General features: G+C 30.8%; 5 protein-coding genes across 14 annotated transcripts; 2 read left to right on the top strand and 3 right to left on the bottom strand.

The window, feature by feature from the left end:
- Positions 1-741: 741 nt before the first annotated feature.
- On the bottom strand, positions 742-6,984 carry LOC106662215 (group XIIA secretory phospholipase A2). The gene is made up of 4 exons (XM_014386103.2): positions 6,647-6,984; positions 2,992-3,059; positions 2,764-2,929; positions 742-1,729 (listed from the first exon to the last, which is right to left on the bottom strand). Exons 1-4 carry the CDS (start codon positions 6,876-6,878, stop codon positions 1,596-1,598), a joined length of 600 nt encoding a protein of 199 aa, XP_014241589.1. The 5' UTR covers positions 6,879-6,984; the 3' UTR covers positions 742-1,595.
- Positions 6,985-8,318: 1,334 nt separating this feature from the next.
- Positions 8,319-12,798, bottom strand: LOC106662217 (glutaredoxin-C4-like). Of its 5 annotated transcripts, none has more exons than XM_014386107.2 (4): positions 12,648-12,798; positions 11,459-11,580; positions 8,829-8,933; positions 8,319-8,769 (listed from the first exon to the last, which is right to left on the bottom strand). In XM_014386107.2, exons 1-4 carry the CDS (start codon positions 12,781-12,783, stop codon positions 8,674-8,676), a joined length of 459 nt encoding a protein of 152 aa, XP_014241593.1. In that variant the 5' UTR covers positions 12,784-12,798; the 3' UTR covers positions 8,319-8,673. The 5 variants fall into 5 exon arrangements, with proteins under 5 accessions (XP_014241593.1, XP_014241595.1, XP_014241597.1 ...); XM_014386109.2 differs by having other exon boundaries at positions 11,459-11,612; positions 12,648-12,734; XM_014386111.2 differs by lacking the exon at positions 12,648-12,798 and adding an exon at positions 11,749-11,918 and having other exon boundaries at positions 11,459-11,576.
- LOC106662214 lies at positions 11,813-14,937 on the top strand. 3 transcript variants are annotated; one of them, XM_014386099.2, is made up of 5 exons: positions 11,813-12,038; positions 13,588-13,699; positions 14,149-14,274; positions 14,347-14,448; positions 14,514-14,937. In XM_014386099.2, the coding sequence occupies exons 1-5, from the start codon at positions 11,977-11,979 to the stop codon at positions 14,895-14,897; spliced, it is 786 nt and encodes a 261-aa protein (XP_014241585.2). In that variant the 5' UTR covers positions 11,813-11,976; the 3' UTR covers positions 14,898-14,937. The 3 variants fall into 3 exon arrangements, with proteins under 3 accessions (XP_014241585.2, XP_014241587.2, XP_014241586.1); XM_014386100.2 differs by lacking the exon at positions 11,813-12,038 and adding an exon at positions 12,233-12,370; XM_014386101.2 differs by lacking the exon at positions 14,347-14,448 and having other exon boundaries at positions 11,962-12,038.
- A 723-nt stretch (positions 14,938-15,660) lies between these two features.
- Positions 15,661-17,218, bottom strand: LOC106662216 (glutaredoxin-C6-like). 4 transcript variants are annotated; one of them, XR_001339861.2, is made up of 5 exons: positions 16,792-17,215; positions 16,610-16,716; positions 16,380-16,559; positions 16,210-16,314; positions 15,661-15,998 (listed from the first exon to the last, which is right to left on the bottom strand). XR_001339861.2 is itself a non-coding variant. In XM_014386105.2 (5 exons), exons 2-5 carry the CDS (start codon positions 16,628-16,630, stop codon positions 15,765-15,767), a joined length of 375 nt encoding a protein of 124 aa, XP_014241591.1. In that variant the 5' UTR covers positions 16,631-16,716; positions 16,792-17,218; the 3' UTR covers positions 15,661-15,764. The 4 variants fall into 4 exon arrangements, 2 of the variants coding, with proteins under 2 accessions (XP_014241591.1, XP_014241590.1); XR_001339860.2 differs by having other exon boundaries at positions 16,380-16,547; positions 16,792-17,212; XM_014386105.2 differs by having other exon boundaries at positions 15,661-15,902; positions 16,380-16,490; positions 16,792-17,218.
- A 1,311-nt stretch (positions 17,219-18,529) lies between these two features.
- Positions 18,530-19,722, top strand: LOC106662349 (glutaredoxin-C6-like). Its single transcript, XM_014386394.2, has 4 exons — positions 18,530-18,672; positions 18,820-18,987; positions 19,053-19,157; positions 19,391-19,722. Exons 1-4 carry the CDS (start codon positions 18,670-18,672, stop codon positions 19,706-19,708), a joined length of 594 nt encoding a protein of 197 aa, XP_014241880.1. The 5' UTR covers positions 18,530-18,669; the 3' UTR covers positions 19,709-19,722.
- The last annotated feature ends 11 nt before the right edge of the window (positions 19,723-19,733 follow it).

Genomic DNA, 19,733 nt, shown 5'->3' with positions numbered 1-19,733 from the left:
AATAAAATAGTATACTCATACGATTTCCAAGTGTTAGGCATAATGCAATTTTGACCAATGTTAAAGAAAAAAATGTTACAGCAATAAATACAATTGTTCAACTCATCTTTCCATGTCTATACTCGGTAGATTGGTCTGTCAGGCACTTTTCTGCATTCACAATCTACAGTGCAATAGACATGCTTGGGCAGTGAATGACAGTTCAATCTTGGAATTTACAAGCAATCTCTAAACGATGAAGAGTTTGCATGCACTCAAGTATAATTCAAGCAGCCAAGTTCTCTAGGTTTCCTGTTTTGAGTGTCACATCTAGAAACTGTAATCACTAAGAAATTTAATTGGAAAACTCTTAGCAAATAAACTTTTTATAAGTCTTTTGTTTAAATTTTCAAATTGTAAATAATTCAAACTTAATATTTTTAATAAAATCATTTAAAAAAATACCTTGTTTACAAAATTGAAGACAAAAAGTAGAAAAAGCTGAAAAAATTGACTAAAGTTTGAACCATACTATCAATATGACTTTTTATCAAAGAATCTGATTTGTTGTGGAAAAATTTGCTGATTTCATTCAAAGGTAGCAAATGAATACAAACAATGTTGTTAAAAATTGTTTAATAAGCAAAATATATTTTTTTTTTCCTGGGAAACTGGCTAGAAGTAAACAAATATATAATTTAGGCAATAACATTTATTCAAAGATACAATCTTTTTTTAAAAAATACAAATATTGTAATATAAAAATATATTACTGTATTTTTACAATATTACAAACAACCTATTTCAAATATCACAATATTTCTAGTTTTAGTGTGTTATTATGAATGCAAATTCATTTTATTTAACAGAAATTTTTTAATTTGAGTTAGGACTTAATTCTTGCTAGGACAAAAATGTCACTGTGATTATTTAAACAGTAGTGTTTAGAAATGTTCAAAATTGTGAGTCTCGTGTGATCTGGGGTTGATAAATTTGTTCTTTGGTTGTTATTTATCGTTTTGATCTACCTGAGGCATTTCCGTATTTCACCATATTCAGTGTCTTACTCATGGCTGAAATACACCTGCAGAGCAGGATGATCGGTAATGACCAAACTACAATATTCAAAATTAATTATACTTAACTAAAGTCTTGATTGAGCTGAAAAAGTTATTGTCATGAGTCGGATTCGAACCCACAGCCTTCAGCTTTGCCGCGCTTCAACCACTTACGCTATCATGACTTTTAAGTTACTGAAGTGATAATAATCCCGCTTTTTCATCTCAACCAAGACTTTAGATAAAAATGTAATTAATTAAAATAATTAAAATAGGTCAATTATGACTGCTAAATATATTATTAATATTCAAATATAACATTTGGATTAATATAATATTCAAAATATTAATCACTAATCTCAAAACAAATTGTCAGTCTTCTTGAACACTTTTACTAACATTCCTATATATAATCACATTGACCAGAAAATATAATCTAAAAATTGAAAACAATATAACAATCATGGTGAAACTCGTTTTTCAAAACACATAGGTAACATCCTTACAAGCATGTAAGAATTAAAAACATTGAGCGTCTTTATCAAACTCACTACTTAACTACAACTCTCCAGCAGCATACTTCTTCTTTTTAGGTGTTGGACAGTAGCAAGCTGCACTCTGAGCATCCTTAAAAAATTTACAACCAATGGACTGTGTGGCTGTGAATAGCACTTTCGCTGCACCTTTACAAGCTACAAAAAAAAAAAAAAAAAAAAAAAAGTATGATATTTAGTGACTGTTAGTCAATGATTATTCAGAGATCGTGAGATGCGGTCTGGTGTGACGTAGGTTTTAGAAAAACATTTTCTTTGTCGTGCCAACGTTTCGATCTTTATTGAGATCATCTTCAGAGGCCTGGGATTTATAAACATTGTTAAAATTTTACAAATATATGTAGGATGTGAAAAAATGAATTTATATAATGCTAGAAATTTTAGATTAAAAAAAGAAATTTAAATAAATAAAATGAATTTATACAATGCTAGAAAATTTTAGATTAGAAAAAATGAATTTATACAATGCTAGAAAATTTTAGATTAAAAAAAAAACGAATTTATACAATGCTAGAAAATTTTAGATTAAAAAAATGAATGTATACATTGCTAGAAAATTTTAGATTCAATCAAAGTATTTGCACTTACTCAAAGTGTCAAGTCAAAATAAACACTTTGAGTGAGTACAAATACTTTGAATCCAAAATTTTCTAGCATTGTATAAATTCATTTTTTTTCTAATCTAAAATTTTCTAGCATTGTATAAATTCGTGTTTTTTTAAATCTAAAATTGTCTAGCATTGTATAAATTCATTTTATTTATTTAAATTTCTTTTTTTAATCTAAAATTTCTAGCATTGTATAAATTCATTTTTTTTCTAATCTAAAATTGTCTAGCATTGTATAAATTCATTTTTTTTCTAATCTAAAATTGTCTAGCATTGTATAAATTCATTTTATTTATTTAAATTTCTTTTTTTAATCTAAAATTTCTAGCATTGTATAAATTCATTTTTTCACATCCTACATGTATTTGTAAAATTTAAACAATGTTTATAAATTCCAGGCCCTGAAGATGATCTCAATAAAGATCGAAGCGTTGGCATGATAAAGAAAATATTTTTCTAAAACCTACGTCACACCAGACCGCATCTCACGATCTCCGAATAACTACAAAAAAAATTAAATATCAAATTGAAATTAAAATATAAAGTGCTAGATATTATTCTAACCTTTTAGCACTAAACTATCTAGATTTTTATTTTCACAGGTGCTGTACAGACACCTTTTGAAAGTTAAATCACATTTTTCTTTGAGTGTATTACAAGTCCCATAACATACATCATGAGTGTTACAGCACTTCACCATATCATTATAAAATGGTGCATCAACATTTACCTGAAAAATACAAAACTAAAACAGTTAACAACAAAAGAATAATTAATTAAATAATCACATACATTTAACCCTTCTGGTCCACACCCATTTGTGACTGGCTTTGAATATTTGTTACTGACAGCAGTGACACCTGAAATTTAACAATAAAATACATAATACTAAGCATTTGACAAAAATACAGAATGAAGTATTAAAGTTTTGTTGTGGGTTTGCCAAGCAATAATCCTTCTCTGAAATAATGTTAATGCTAAACGTTATAAGCTTTTGTTACAAGAATAAAAATATTATAATCAGTGCTTAGATCACTAATGACAGATGACAAAAAATTTACGACATAAAGCTAGGTTTCCATTGTGCAAAAAAATCACTTCTGTATCTAAATGCCATCTCGGGTTAACCATTTCCACGAAGTGAAACATTTTGCAACCTAGAGGTGAAACAAGGTGAACCATTAGTTGCATGAGAAAGCATGCCGTTTATAACTACACAAACTGCTGCATCAGTGTTTGCTATCATGGTTATAATTTATGTAAAATAAAAAACAAATGAAGTTGAGTTGAATTTTATTTATTACTTTTTAATATGAGTTTTATCTTTAGTATCCCACAAAAATTGGTAGCTGTGATACATTTAGATAGTCAAATGCATTCCTCCTGGTTCATTCTCATACTCGAGACATGTGCGTTTAAACGGAGAGAAACAAATAATGTAAAACACTTTGATGCACAATAAAAAACCGACAGCTGATTGGCTCATCTCAAAACTTCCTTGCACCAAGTTTCCCAGTCCCAGCTAGGCCTCCACAACACAAGTTTCGCAAAGTAGTTGCACGAGTGGTGAGTTTCGTGCAGTGAAAACCCAGCTTTAGAGCTTTGGCAATTAAAAACCTCACTGCGATTGAACTAGATTTTGGCGTGAGGTCACCATCATTTAGATCCCAGATTATGCTTCTAAGGAAAAGAAAGGGTTGAAAAAGCAGTCAAGAGGTCTGCAACCCTGTCACATGACCCGGAAACTCCAATTAGCCCAGCAGATACAAAATAAGATATGAAAAGAATTAGTTGGCATAATTGACAAACTTGCTTGATGGCCAAGATCAGAAAGCTAAGTGAAGAGTCACCACCAGTCTATCTGACTGTGTACAGCAAGAATACAAAAAAAAGTACCATTTATCCACTGACGAAAGAAAATATTAAAATTTAATTATACCATAATAGCGATTGCAGAGGTAAAAGTAAAGAATATCTGAAGTTATACGTACAATTTTATGGTTGCATATAGGGAACCTCTTCATATGTGACTTTTATTAAGGTGTGACTGTATTAATTGGTGACAATGGTTGAGGGGTGTAGGAAAATCTGTGACAGAATATCAAGTATCTCTCAGACCCACTAGAGTAGTCCACTAGATTGTAAAATTTTCAATCAGCATGCATAGAAATTACTTGAAAACCACAAACAAGGTTCTGTATGAAGCTTCCAAGAGAATATCATTAAGGTGAGACAATCTTCATCTATGAAAAAATTGATGGTGTTGTGAACATTTTTGAACTTGCCAACAACCTACTAATTTAAATGCGCTTTTGATGCTTTTAACCCCCCCCCCATGGCTATACACATAACATTTTTTTATGTTTCAATCTATCACCATAAATATTCAGATTTTCTGCAATCTGTTATTTCAGAGAGCTTTTATAATATTCAGTTAGTAAATATTTGAAATCATTCAAGCTGCATGAATACAAATTTACTTGACAACAAACAAGCCTCCCCATGAAACTTTTGAGAGAATATTATTAAGTCCTTGAACTTGCCATAGCACTTCAACTATGTAAATTGCAATTTGAGTTATTGATTTAAGTATGCTTTTGGTACTTTCCCCCCAAATTTCTATTCACATAAAAAATTTTAATGTGTCAATCAATCGCGACAAAAGCTCAACTTTTCCGCAATCTGTTTTTAATGAGTCTTTATTAAGTTCATTTGGCAAATTTTTGAAATTATTCAAGCAGTATGCATGGCAGTTACTTGAAAATAATAAACAAGTCTCTTCATAAAGCTGTTGAGAGAATTTCATTAAATAGGGGACCAGTCCTCATCGTGAACATTCTTGAACTTCTCAGCCAATTCTACAATATAAATTGGCTAATTTGGTAATAACAAAAGCAAAAAAAAACAAATAAATAAAATAAATAAATTTGTTGGAATTAAAGATATTGATTTAACTATGCTTTTGATAATTTTCCCATAATGTCTGAACAAATAAAATTTTATGTGATCATCAATTGCGATAAAGCTCGGCTTTTCTGCAATCTGTTTTTTAAAGTCTTTATGAAGTTAATTTGGTAAATTTTTGAAATTATTCAAGCAGTTTGTATAGAAATTACTTGAAGATAATAAACAAGTCTCTTTATGAAGCTTTAGAGAGAATATCATAAGTAGAACCATTCTTTATCTATCAAAGAATTGACGAAATGTCGTAAATATTTTTGAACTTGTCAACCAACTCAACAATATAAATTGGTAATAACAAAGGCAAAAACAAATTAATTAATTAAAATAAAAAATAATACATTTGTTGGAATTAAAGATAATGATTTAATTATGCTTTTGATACTTTTCCCCAATGTGTACACATAAGATTTTATGTGTTCATCAATTGCAATAAAGCTCGGCTTTTCTGCAATTTGTTTTTTAAGGAGTCTTTATAAAGTTTTTGAAATAATTCAAGCAGTATGCATGGAAATTACTTGAAAATAATATACAGGTCTCTTCATGAAGCTTTTGAGAGAATTTTATAAAGTAGAACCATCCTTCATCTATCAAAGAATTGACAGTGTCGTGAACATTCTTGAACTTGCCAACCAGCTCAACATTTTAAATTTGTTAGAATGTGAATTGTTGATTTAAGTATGCTTTTTATATAATATAATCTCCCCCCCCACAATGTTTGTATACATAAGATTTTTTAATGTGTCAATCAGGGGACCGCGGTAGCCGAGTGGTTAGCATGAGAGACTCTCACGCCGCGGTCGTGGGTTCGATTCCCACCGTTGCCCCTGGCCCTTTTTTCCCAATAACCCCCCAAATTTGAACACACATATACGAATTTGTCACATGGCTAATATGCATAGTTCATAACGCCAAAAAAAANAAAAAAAAAAAAAAAAAAAAAAAAAAAAAAAAAAAAAAAAAAAAAAAAAAAAAAAAAAAAAAAATGTGTCAATCAATCACAATAAAAGCTCAGCTTTTCTGCAATTTTTTTTTAAGGAGTCTGTATACAGTTATTGTGGCAAGTTTTTGAAATAATTCAAGCAGCAGGCATGGGAATTACTTGAAAATAATATACAGATCTCTTCATGAAGCTTTTGAGAGAATTTTATAAAGTAGAACCATCCTTCACCTATCAAAGAATTGACAATATCGGGAACATTCTTGAACTTGCAAACCAGCTCAACATATTAAATTTATTAGAATGTGAATTGCTGATTTAAGTATGCTTTTGAAGGGAATATAATCTCTCCCCACAATGTTTGTACACATAAGATTTTTTAATGTGTCAAACAATCACGATAAAAGTTCAGCTTTTCTGCAATAGGTTCTTTAGGGAGCTTTTATCAAGTTCAGTTGATAAATATTTGAAATCATTAAGGCAGCATGCATGGAAATTGCTTGACAAGAACAAACAAGTCTCTTCGTAAAGCTTTTGAGAGAATACCATTAGGACAATTCCAGAGACAATCTTCGTCCAGAGACGAGTCTATGGTGTCATGAACATTCTTGAGCTTGCTGACCACCTCGTCGAACTTTAAAAGGAAGTTGCCGAAAACGTTTTCAGCGGCCAAGACCGCCTCTCTCAAACTTGATAGCACGTTGTTCCCGTAGCCGCTCCAGATGTAGCCGACAAAAGTCAAGGCGTAAATAAAAACTTTCGCTTTTGGTATCTCCATGAGTAAGAAAAACTACAAATATACGGTGAAGGTCCGTAGTTCAAAATTTAATTTTAGCATCGGAACCTGAGAAGGTTAATGACGGGCTACAAAGAATGATACAATTTGATGAGTTGATAGTTCAGGAATGACACCTCATTCATGACACAACATTTGACAAATCTGCTATAATTCATCTTTGTTCTTTTTTATTTTTGTTTATCTTTCCACGATTCATTTTATTATTAATTAATTATTAATCGTGGCAAGACATACCAAAACTCTCTTCCTTGCAAGCAATCTATTGATAAACTTAGTTTATAGGATCAAATTAACTATTTAAAATTAAATGTAGCTAAATACTCTGTAATTTTCCTTAATCGTTCTTCCAACACCATTGTATATAATTTTTCTCTTAATAATGTCGAAAATAATAATAATACGTATCAAAGATTGGGTATCTTGTTTGATAGCAAGTTGGAATTAAGTAGCATCAGTATATATATAAAAAAAGGCACTTAAAATTCAGGGTTTTGTTATAAGAAACACTTGTACTTTTCATAATCCCAATTTTTTTTGCCTAACCTTTTGGCATTAGCGAGACACACGGAGTGCCATTGCCGCCCAGGGAGATATAGTGAGTCACCTCTTTTTTTTAAACAATAAATAAATAATTTTTTAAATAATCCCAATTCATCATTGATGTACTCAAGTTGGGAGTACAACATTCACTTATACGTGTGTGTATGGTGATTAGTGACCGTTAGTCGATGATTATTCAGAGATCGTGAAATGCAGTCTGGTGTGATGTAGGTTTTAGAAAAACATTTTCTTTGTCGTGCCAACGTTTCAATCTTTATTGAGATCATCTTCAAGGGCCTGGGATTTATAAACATTGTTCAAATTTACAACCATACAAATACATGTAGGATGTGAAAAAATAAATTTATGCAATGCAAAAAAAGAAAAAAGTATTTCACTTATACATTGATGTAAATTCATTCCTCCAATCCTTGAATTCTACTGTTGTAAGAAGTCTACAGTTTTCTTCTCATTCTGAATTTTTAGATAAAGTTCAAAATAAATTTATTAGAATACTTAATTTTCTTCACCTGTCATCCTCAGAACTGCCTGTTCCTCTAACTCCTTCACACAGATTTGGATGAGAAGAGATTATTGTTTGAGGAATTGATATACTTTGTTTTTAAGTCAGATGTTGAGGTCTTGAGTTTTGGTTCCTTATACGTACTTGATCTTCAGGATGCATCTAGGATAATTGTCATATAACATACTATGCTACTAGGTTCAATTTTTTGATTTGTCTTTGAAAATGTCTACAATTTGAATGTAGCAATTTTTTCTACTGTTTAGTTTTGTTTGATAAACGATACCTAATTATTTAATAGAAGTAATATAAAAAGGAAAATGCAATTATTGAGGTTGTCCAAACTTATCGTGAAATCAATTGGCGTGCCAACAAAGGCATTTTATCAATTTAATAAATGTACAAGTAGAACAAACAATATTGTAATTACTGATTGTAAAACACAGTATTGTCACCAAAAATTAACTTATCAAACATAAACAATTAAGATATGGATAAGTACATTATTATATAGGCCATTTGGGTTTTATTAATATTTTGATAATAAATTACACATCTATACTTATCTTAAAAAATTTAAAAAAATAAAAATCATTGTCAACAATAACCAATAGTTCATTAAATCATAACTCATTTTGGCAACAATACAATCATTCATTTATTAAATAACGTCAGTTGCTTTTGTCTCCAATGAATAAAAACGTCATAAGATTATTGAAGCATTTTCTCTAATTTTCCGTTTTCATATAGATTTTTGACATCGCTTCCTCCTCCAACAAATTCCCCTTTGATAAATACCCTAGGGACCTGTAAAACATTTAATTTTTTTTAAAATTAATTCTATTCACAAGAATAAAATGTCTTACCGTTCTCGCGCCGGTGATTTCACCAAGGACACTCTGAATCTGGTCCCCGTCATCTCTTCCATCTAGTTCGATTGTTGTAAACTTTCTTTGGAGCTTTTGAAAAACCTGGGAACAAGTAGGAATTATAATAACCTTTATGAATAAACATTCTAGGAGAAGCGGCCACATTTTTTAAATCAAAATAAAATTAATTGAGGCGAATAAATCAAGGTTATCAAGACCTTCTTAAATAAAAGCACCATGAAGTAAAAGGAAAGTTGATAATTGTAACAATTACATAAAAAATAGCGTCAAATGGATAGTCTAAGAAGAGACATAATGTGTTTTGCCTAGTATTCAATTTTACCTTCATTGAGGCAAATCAATACAATTAAATTTACAAATACAATTAAATACAAAGTAAGTAAAAAGTAAAATAAATCTTGTTGTATATTAGGGCTTTATATCCAACTACCCATTGAGTCTCACAAGGGATCAAGCCACCTTACAATATTTCATGGGCTGTGCCCCCCAAAACTGCTAGCAGGCAAATACTATTCAAAATTCGGCCACCAAGGTCCCCCCTTAAATATATCATTTAGTTCTAATTTGGAAAAATTTGTAAGAAGGTGGTCTTTTCCAAAGCAAGAACTGATATATTCATTCTTAATTTACTTATTTTTTATAAATTAGTCTATCATTCACCTATGGGACTGTAGTAGCCTAGTGGATAGACTCTCGGCTCATTAGACCCCATGGTGGTGGGTTCAATTCTCGCTATCACCCCTTGTCTTTTTGTTGTTACCTTTTCCCCAAGAATACAATTACATAATTCACAGTTTCTATCTGGCTATTTATTCTTTATTCTATTTTAATGTTGAAAAAATAAAGCCATTAAAAATATTTTAAAAAACATTCACCTATGAATTAATTTTTATAATCTTACAGAAAACCGTTTCATGATTGTCATCAGTCGAAGATGAACATTTCTAGAAATGATTATTCAGAAATTGTGAGATGCGGTCTGGTGTGATGTAGGTTTCGGAAAAACATTTTCTTTATCGTGCCAATATTTCAATCTTTATTGAGATATTAGGGCCTGGGATTTACAAATATTGTTTAAATTTAACAAATACATGTAGGATGTGGAAAAAAGTGAATTTATACAATGCAAAAAAATTTTTTTTTATTCAATCAAAATATTTCTACTCACTTAAAGGGTTTGTCTTCTGTGTAATTGTGCCATTCACCTATTGTATATTGTGCCTACATCACACCAGACCGCATCTCACGATTTCTGAATAATCATCGACTAACGGTCTCACCGACTCATTGAATCTCACACACTCGACTAACTAACCACACATTTCTAGAAATTATGAGTATGATGAGGAAAATGAAATGAACTAAATATTACAATGCTTTACAGATGGTCAAATCAAATATTAATTAAATATCTACTTGATCTTTACCTCTTAGCAGTATTGGGCAAAAATTAGTCATGTCTAATGATTAATGATTGATCACTCAGACCGTTAGTCATGATTGGTAGTAAGTTACTAATTTAGTCATTAGTCGCCATATGTGATTGATGGCTAAATTAGTCATGACTAGTAATTAAATGCGAGGCATAACTAATTTAATCACAATATAGTTAGTCATGACTAAATTTTGATAAATCATGTTCAAATGGGTGCTCAAAAAATGAAAAATACACTTCATCACTTTTAAAAAATTTTCTAACAAATTTATTTCATCAAAACGAAAATCGTTCAACACCTTATTTAACAAAATTCAATCTTCCAATTATAAGTAAAACTCCGTCGTTATAAAAAGCCAAAAAACAATGATAATAATAAAATAAAATAAAAAATCCTAGAACAAGCTACACTTTGAAAAATAAATATGTTTACATTACCGATCAATGGAAAAAAATATTTCTTTGAATTAAAATTTATTCCACTTAAAAGGAGAGATTTATACATTATTTGGAAAATACAACATCTAGGGGTCTTGATTGTAATAAAATAGACATGTAGAATAATTATGTAACTTTGGTTTTTGTTTATGATAACACTTTTTGAAGGTTGGCCTTGAGCACGACTCTCATCTCAAAATTTTTATCCACAGTCGGTTGGATTTTGGTAAGTTAGTCATTGTAGCCAGAGTTGGGCAAAATCAAACTAATTCAGTCATGATTAAGAATTTTGATTGAAGTTTAATCATGATTGAATTAGTCAAGAGTAAATTAATCATTATATGATTTAATCATAATTAATTCAATCATGAGGTATGACTAAATCATAAAATGATTAATTTACTCATAAACTTCAATCAAAATTATTAATCATGATTGAATTAGTTTGATTTTGCCCAACTCTGCCTCTTAGTAACAGTACTATGGATTTGAGGCAGAACTAATAGAATACAATTAAATTGTTAAATTGTGTAATATTTATAATATATTTAAATAAATTTACTCTAGTCTACGAGTTTTACCACCAGCCTGTAATTTTTCAGGAGAAAACTTAAAAAGATTTTTACCACATATAATCAAGGCTGACATTTTTAATATTTATATTCATTGTAATAATTGTTCATAACTAATGTAACTTTTTATTCTGACTTAAATTAAATGGAAATATACTTACTTCTTTAGCCATTGTGCAGTATGGGCAATAAGACTTTGAGAATATGACGATAGTGTCTTGTAGGATGGCATCTTTGACGAACTGTGCAACTGGACCACTCATGTCTGCGGGTTGAGACCTACCTAAACCCATGGTTAGAGCTGATATTAAAGAGCTGAAAGAATAAAAGTAAAATGTAATCTATGTATTATTTTGCTTTGTTCTGAGACCCGTCATACAAAAGTGTCAGGTGACGTTGGTGTTAGAAACAATGCAAACATAATAACAAAAAACAAAAAGCTTAATTGTACCAAAAGTTGGCTTGACAATGTTGACCACTCTTGTGCTTACATTTCCCCCCATTGTCCTGAAAAATTGTAGTGCTGTAAGAACATAATATTCGTGTATGTTTGTGTCTATGTGAACGTGTTTGATCCGGTCTTTTCACCGGGTGGCTGTTGAATCTCCTTGTTGTAAACACTTTAACATAATTACCAGTGATACATATATCTTGAGATTAGGCACATCATTATTACTCAATGTTTGCCAAAATTGTTTGGTTTTCCTATGAAGAATTTTTTAACTACACCTACAAGAAATCGTAAACAATTTTTTAAAACTATTTAATGCAGATCACCATAAATAATAAAAGAATCTAATTGTAGCTACAAAATACTAGTGAGAAACCAAAACAAATGAACATATGATTATTCTCTAATACCTCCATATTTGATTAAAGTGATTTATCCCAATACATATTTATTTTACTCACCCTTAATACATTTTAAACCACAAATTAATGAGGGTAGTATTGGTAAAAATCAGTTCCCTATCATAAATGCCCCAAGTTGGCAAAAGCATCTTATAGTTTTCTTTCATTTTTGAATTTATTCAGACTTAATTCTAAGTAAAAACTATGCAGATAGCTTATAGGTAAATATCAGTGGCTATTTTATATTTTAATGGAAGAATCTTTTGTTCGCTTTTGGGATAAAGTTTGTAAATAGTTCTTGTTTAATAAGAAAAACTACCATACTCGTACACAAAACTACAAATCTTGTTTAAAAAAATATAATTATGTTTAAAAACACTCTATGAAGCAGTTTATTTTTATTTAATTAAAACTCGATAGAAGCGATCAACAAGGAGAACGAATCAACAGAACTCTCGATGCCCCTTTACACTTTACAGTTATACCCAGAAATAGTACCTGTAGATGTAAAATGTCGTATTTGTGTCGTTCTGATGATTGCCTTACTGTAGAACAATATAGAATCATCAATGTCCAAAATACCACGCCGAAGGTGAATAACCTCGGCCAATAAGCAGCTTTCAGAAAGCGCCATTTTTTAAATTGAATCGTTTTGCAGTTAAGCAAAGTCAACAAATTAATTCAAATTGATACTTATTTTTTTAAAGTTTGTGAGATTTCCTCCAGTAGTCTGTGGGGTGATGGACTTATAATTTGATGGTTACCGGTCATCTTGGCTGATTTTGTCTGTCTGACGCATTTTGGCATTTAACCATCTTAAGTTAATGTTAACTTTTAAGCCAACACAATAATGAAATTTCAAAATTTTTTGTTTATTGTGAGATTTCCTTCTGTCGTCTATGGGGTGATGAACGTATACTTCAATGTGTGGTATTAACTACAATTTAATTGTTAACCTTGGTCGGCTTATCTTCACTGACTTTGTCTGTCAGACATGTTTCGGCATTTCACCATCTTCAGTTAAAATTAAATCTTAAGCCGACAAATTTAAATTTCAACATTTTGTTTAATATTTTGCTGATTTCAATCCTGTCGTCTATGGGGTGATTAACGTATGATTTGATTGTTACCTATCACCTTGGTGGGCCTATCCTCACCGATTTTGTCTGTCAGAAATGTTTCAGCATTTCACAATCTTCCTTTAACCATAAAGTTAACTTTTAAGCCAACACAATGATGAAATTTCATATTTTTTTGTTTAAATAGATTTCTTCCTGTGTTCCATGGGATGAACATACAATTTGCTAGTTACGTATCACCTTGGTCTGCCTATCCTCACTGATTTTGTCTGTCAGATGTGTTTCAACATTTTGCCTTCTTTAGTTAATGCTAACTTTTAAGCCAACACAATAATGAAATTTCTTTTTTATGTTGATAGATTGATAGAAAAACATAACATCTCTGTGCTTATGAATGCCATCATCAATTGCACCACAGTGACATGCCACTACATTCTTAGTCCTCCTGATCACAACAGAAGGCCAATAATTGTATAATCATTGAAATATTATTAAGTATTATATTATAACTATTATTGTCAAGGGCATCTATCAGATATCATCTTCCAACATTTGACATGTTAAATTTATTCAGTTGAATTTGTACTTCTGAAATAACAAAATAAATTACGATTATTTAATGATGAACATTAACAAGTTTTAATCACAGCAAATTCATTAGAAATACCAGTTTTTTTCTTATTGTTTAGCATATGTTTAATTCCTTTTATTATACTTTTCAGTTTGAGTGATGTTTGTAATTTAAAAAAAATACTCCAGCTGATTGTTTTTAAATTTGAAATAAAAATTATGTAGTGATAATAGAATATGAAATGACTCATGGTAAAATATTTATCAATATTGTTGATAAATTCAAAATGTTAATAATTTGTTTTTGTATATAACCAAGTTAGTGCCATTCATTAATATGAAAATTAAAGGGGGTTGCCTGCTGCAAGAGTGATCGAAGGTCTCCAGAGAGAAAACTGTTAGATAAATTGCTAAGTAAACATCGAGTCCTTATATTTGGTAAATCTGATTGTCCTTTTACTTTGCAGATGAGGCAGGTAAGTTATTTTCTTCTGTAAATAAACCATTTTATTATTTCACATAGCAAACTTGAATCAAATGAATTTTAGTTATTTTCAAAATTGGGTGTTATGTTTACAACTATTGAAGTTGATAAATGTTGTGATGATAAGTTTAAACAATATCTTGTTACACATACAAGACTCTCAACGGTAAAGTAAAAACTTTAACTAAAAGTATGAACATGTAATTAAGAAGTATTTGTATTTTTTTTCAGGTGCCGCAAGTATTCATTGATGGCAAATTTATTGGTGGAGCTTCACATGTGTTGAAGAAACATGAAAATGGGGATTTAAAAGTTATACTTTGTCATTTAGACCCTCAATGTTTGGCAGCAGCACATATAGCAGCATTGAAGAAAAAATGTAATCCTGTGTTCATAAGACCAAAACCCAAAATTGTGGAAGTGTCATCATCATCATCATCATCTTCTTCTTCTACTTGTCCTATTCCTCCAAACTATGATCCTTGTGCTCCTAAGGTGTACAACCCAGACTGCGATAAGATAACCAAAGTACCTCGTCTTCACAAATCTAAACATAGATCTAGAAACATTAACATGGCATGTAGGCCAACACCTTGTACATCTTGTGCTAGATAGTGTTGATTGTTAAAGTTTAAATAAATTTTACTTGTCTCTCTTTTTTTGTTTAATTTAGAATTTAAAAAAACATGTGTTAACTTAATAATTAATAACATCAATCATAATTTTTATGTACAGATCATATAGTTATTATTTAAAGGGAACAACAACATCTGTTGTCAAATACTAGAAGAATTGCCAAAAATTGTGACAAGATCAAGTATTTGAATAAAACGTGTTGAAGCGGCATTCATCTACATCGTTTTCATAAAATGTGGTTCAGCTTTGTACCATCTTCAGTGAGAAACTGTCACTGACTTAAGATTTGAGAATTTCCAATTATTTTAAATTAATTTATAAATTAAGGAAATATTTGACTGGTGAGTTGGTAGTAATTGCAGTGTATTAGTAAGATTTTTATTAAAACTAATTAAGCTATTATAAAGGAAAGAAATCCTTTCTCTTAATTGACCAAAGTTGTTATAGACACAAGATTCTGAGCAATATGTGCTACATTAATGCTGCAGTAAATGTACAGAATTATTGTGATCGACAAAGAATCTAGCCTAATTCATTTATATCTTTAAAATAGAATGACAGTAACAGCACAATCTAACTATTTAAATAATTTGTCTATAGTTAGATGAACCCTGATCGCTGTGATGGAGTGTGTATTGCACTCAGATAACTAAATAAGGAAGTGCTTAAGCTTCACTGCAGCATTAAGATATATCCTTATATATAACTCCCAGCTATCACTAATTATAATTAAATACAATAATGATGGATGGAGATTTTTAGTGCAGGGCCTGCTTGATGCCCTGTTGGATATTGAGAACCCATTTTGCCAATAGCTCGATAAGGATCTTGACATCTGTCATTTTTCTATCGGTTTCTGCGTGCCGCTACAGAAGTTCTAGCTTGACAACTATTTCTGCATGGACCTTTGTCAGATTTTGGGTAAGTTGAAACGCATCCTGTGTTGCTCCTCAAAGACTTTGTAGTCATGCAGTAAGGGTTGACCTGGCAAAGATATTTTTGTAGTTTACCAGAGCTTTTTAATGCTTTTAATTCACATAAACCACCGACAAATCGACCATCAATGAATATCTGTGGAACCTGAAAGTAATTATGGTACTCTGCTTATGATTTCATTGTGCAAAACAAAAAACAACCATCTGTATTACTAACAATTAAAAATATGATAATTATTAATAATACTTTAGGATAATTTGTGAAATGAATGTGAGACTTCATATAATAAAAAATAAATACTATATTTCAAGTCAATAATGCATACGTAAAAATGAAAAGAGAAGTTAAATCTTACAGTGGTACGTCCAGTTTTAGCCTTAAGGGCTTTGAGAAGTCCATGGCTTGGTGAAAGTTCGTCTAACTCAATTGATGCATAATCTGAATTCATCAAGCGAAAAATCTTGGAGAAAAAGAAAAAGTGATAGCCATGAATACTATAAAATAGTGCAAAAATACATCACTCACTTTTTTTGCATCATCACTAAATGGGCAGATGGTCTTCGAGAAAATAACCACTCTATTATAATTTATGAGTCCTCTGAGTTGTGCTTCTCTATTCTTGCAGCAGGCACAACCCTTTATTTATATAATATTTTTGTTTGATTTGTAACAAAAAAACAATTGTAGTCATTTCTATATTTTAAACTGACAGGTAAATGTTTTTTAAAACAAACCCAGTCACACAAATTATTTACCATAATAATTATGGGTCTCATCCATCTCTAAAAGTGTATAAAATAAATTTAAACTAACTTGCAAAACATAACTGCATCACATGGAAAAATAAATAAGGGAACTTCAGCTGAAAAGGCCAATTTGAAATATAGTTTTACAGGACTTCAAAACACAAAATGTCTAGTAAAAACTTAATACCGACCAATAAATCCAAAGATCAAATGAACTTTACATTTAAAGAGTTGGAAATAAATGTCGAACAAGTTCCGCCTGTCGTTCTCGAACCACTTCCACCCCCTATTGAAATACATTTGACTCAAAAGACGGAAAAAACTGTTACCAGCAAGCAAGGGCCTCAGACACAAACTGAAAAGTCAAATACCTAAATCCAATGAGACTGCATTTATCAGAAGATACAACATTAATAACAATATTTACCCTCAAGCAAGCACAATACATGATTTTAAATTAATGTAAAACCTCAAAATATAAACTCCTAGGAACTAAACCTGAATAGTTTTGACTTGTCATATAGTTAATTTTTGTTTATTGGAAATAAATGTTTGACTTCAAACTAATCTCCATTCAAACATTTTAAGTCTTAAACTTTTACTTTAATAGTTTAGAAAAAAACAACAAAGCAAATTAAATAATGTACTTTTATTTACATCACTGATATTTCCATTAATATCTATGTGTACAATAAGTACATTATATTAATAAAACTATATATTTCCAGTATTGTTATTTGTTTTTAAGTTAATCCATCCTAGTTCTTAGCAAATTTAGGATTCAAGCTCTGATTAGGTTGACACTGTTTTTCTAATATTTCAGAAAATAAACGCTTTTTCTTGTTGACACCCAACTGCTTTTTTCTTTTGGTGGTGGATGTTAGTCTGGAAGTAGGTGAACACACACCAGGTCCTTTCTTCCTTCTAAATTCACTTATTTTGATGTTAATCAAACACGTTTTCACGTTTACAACATCATCACTGAGTAACTATATTCACTGACTTGCAGACCAACAACCACCACTAATTTTCTTAAAAGTTTTTAAACCTTGCCTCTATTTTTGATGTTTCATGGTGCTTTTGAGATGAGGTTTTCAGTCATGCCCTTAAATTATGTTATTTTGTACACATATGTCTTATATTGTGCAGCAAGTCACATTTTACATGAAGACTGTTTAATTTGTTTTCTTGATGTTCTATCTCTGATAGAATTTCTCACTTAAGATGGCACAAAGCCAAAATGCGCTTGATTAACATGGAGACTTTTGTCTATAGAAGGACCCAGTGCTGGTTCAATATGCCCTCACCAATTCGCAACACCCATGATCAGAAGAAGAAAGGATAGCAGTTGGATGTCAAGTTCACAAGAATAAACTAATTTATTTTCAGAAATATAAAAGCAGAACCATCCAAATCATATTTTGAGATGAAATTCTACATTGTCATTAGTTTGTTGGATTCATGAGGAGCGGTCAAGAATGAGGCAGTTTAGAAAAAAACCCTCGTATTTTTTTTGTGTCGATTTTTCAACCTTTATTTTGTTCTTCTTCAGGGCATAAAGTGTGGTGCTATTTTTTTGGTATCATATTGGTTTTGTGTGAACTTGTGTCATTCTTGACCGCTCCTCATAAATCCAACAAATTATTAACCAACCGGTCACAAAAAACACACATTGTTATTAGTGTTCTGATAAACGCACTGTCTCATTTGATTTAGGTATTTGACATTTCCTTGGGTTCGTGCTCACTGGTATAAATTTTTTCAGTCTGTTGTATCAAATATACTTCAAGGAAGTGGGAGAGGTTTGAGAACGTCAGATGGGATTTGTTTTACACTTATTTCCAACTCTTTAAATGTAAAGTTCATTTGACCTTTGGATTTATTGATTGATATTGTTTTTTACAGACATTTTGTGTTTTGAAATCCTGTAAAACTATGATTCCAATTGGCCTTTTCAGCTGAAGTTCACTTATTTATATTTTCATGTGATACAGTCATGTTTTGCAAGTTAGTTTAAAATTGTTGTCGGTGTTTTTATACACTAGAGATGGGCGAGACCCAAAACTATTATGGTAAATAATTTGTGTGTCTGGGTTTGTGTTGAAAAACATTTCCATATCAGCTTTTCACATAGTAATACAATTATTTTTTATTACAAATATCTTCTAATTTATCTGTTACATTTAATAAAAAATAAAAATAAACAAAAATACAAAAAGGGTTGTTCCTGCTGCAAGAATTGCAACAAAAATGGTTGTTCCTGCTGCTGCTGCAAGAATAGCAAGGGAGAAACTAAGCATGAAGCTGAACTCAGAGAACTCATACATTATGGAAGAGTGGTGATTTTTTCAAAGACCGTCTGCCCATTTTGTGATGATGCAAAAAAAGTGAGTGAAGTTTTTGTACACTATTATAAAGAATTCACAGCTATCGCTTTTTCCTTTTCCCCAAGATGTTTCGCTTGATGAATTCAGATTATGCAGCAATGGAGTTAGACGATCTTTCACCAAACCATGGTCTCATTAAAGCCCTTAAGGCTAAAACTGGATATACCACTGTAAGATGTTTCTTTTTTCCGTTTAACGTTATATTTATATATATTATTAACTTGAAATATAATATGTATTGTTTATTTTATGAAGTCTTACATTCATTTCACAAATTATCCTAAAGTATTATTAATAATTAAGAATAATAATTGTATTTTACATTTTTAGTAATAAAGTTGTTGATAGTTGTTTTTTGTCTTGCACAATGGAATCATAAGCAGTGTTCCATAATTACTTGCAGGTTCCACAGGTATTCATTGATGGTCGATTTGTCGGTGGTTTATGCGACTTAAAAGCCTTAAAAAACTCTGGTGAATTGCAAAAACTTCTTTGCCAGGTCAACCCTGCCTGCATAACTACAAAGTCTATGAGGACCAATACAGGATGCTCTCCGATTTACCCAAAAACTGACGAAGGTCCATGCAGAAATAATTGTAGCGCTGTAACTTCTACAAAACGAATCCGAAAGAAAGCCGACAGATGCCAAGACCCCTATGAAGTTCTTGGAAAAATGGGTAATCGATATCCACCAGGGTGTAAAGTATGCTCTTCAATATAAAATCTCTACCATCATTATTGTATTT

The sequence above is a fragment of the Cimex lectularius genome, unplaced genomic scaffold (genome assembly GCF_000648675.2).
Source record: "Cimex lectularius strain Harlan isolate CLEC.00 unplaced genomic scaffold, Clec_2.1 scaffold19, whole genome shotgun sequence".
Classification (NCBI taxonomy): domain Eukaryota; kingdom Metazoa; phylum Arthropoda; class Insecta; order Hemiptera; family Cimicidae; genus Cimex; species Cimex lectularius.
This window is presented reverse-complemented; position numbering and strand designations above follow the sequence as displayed.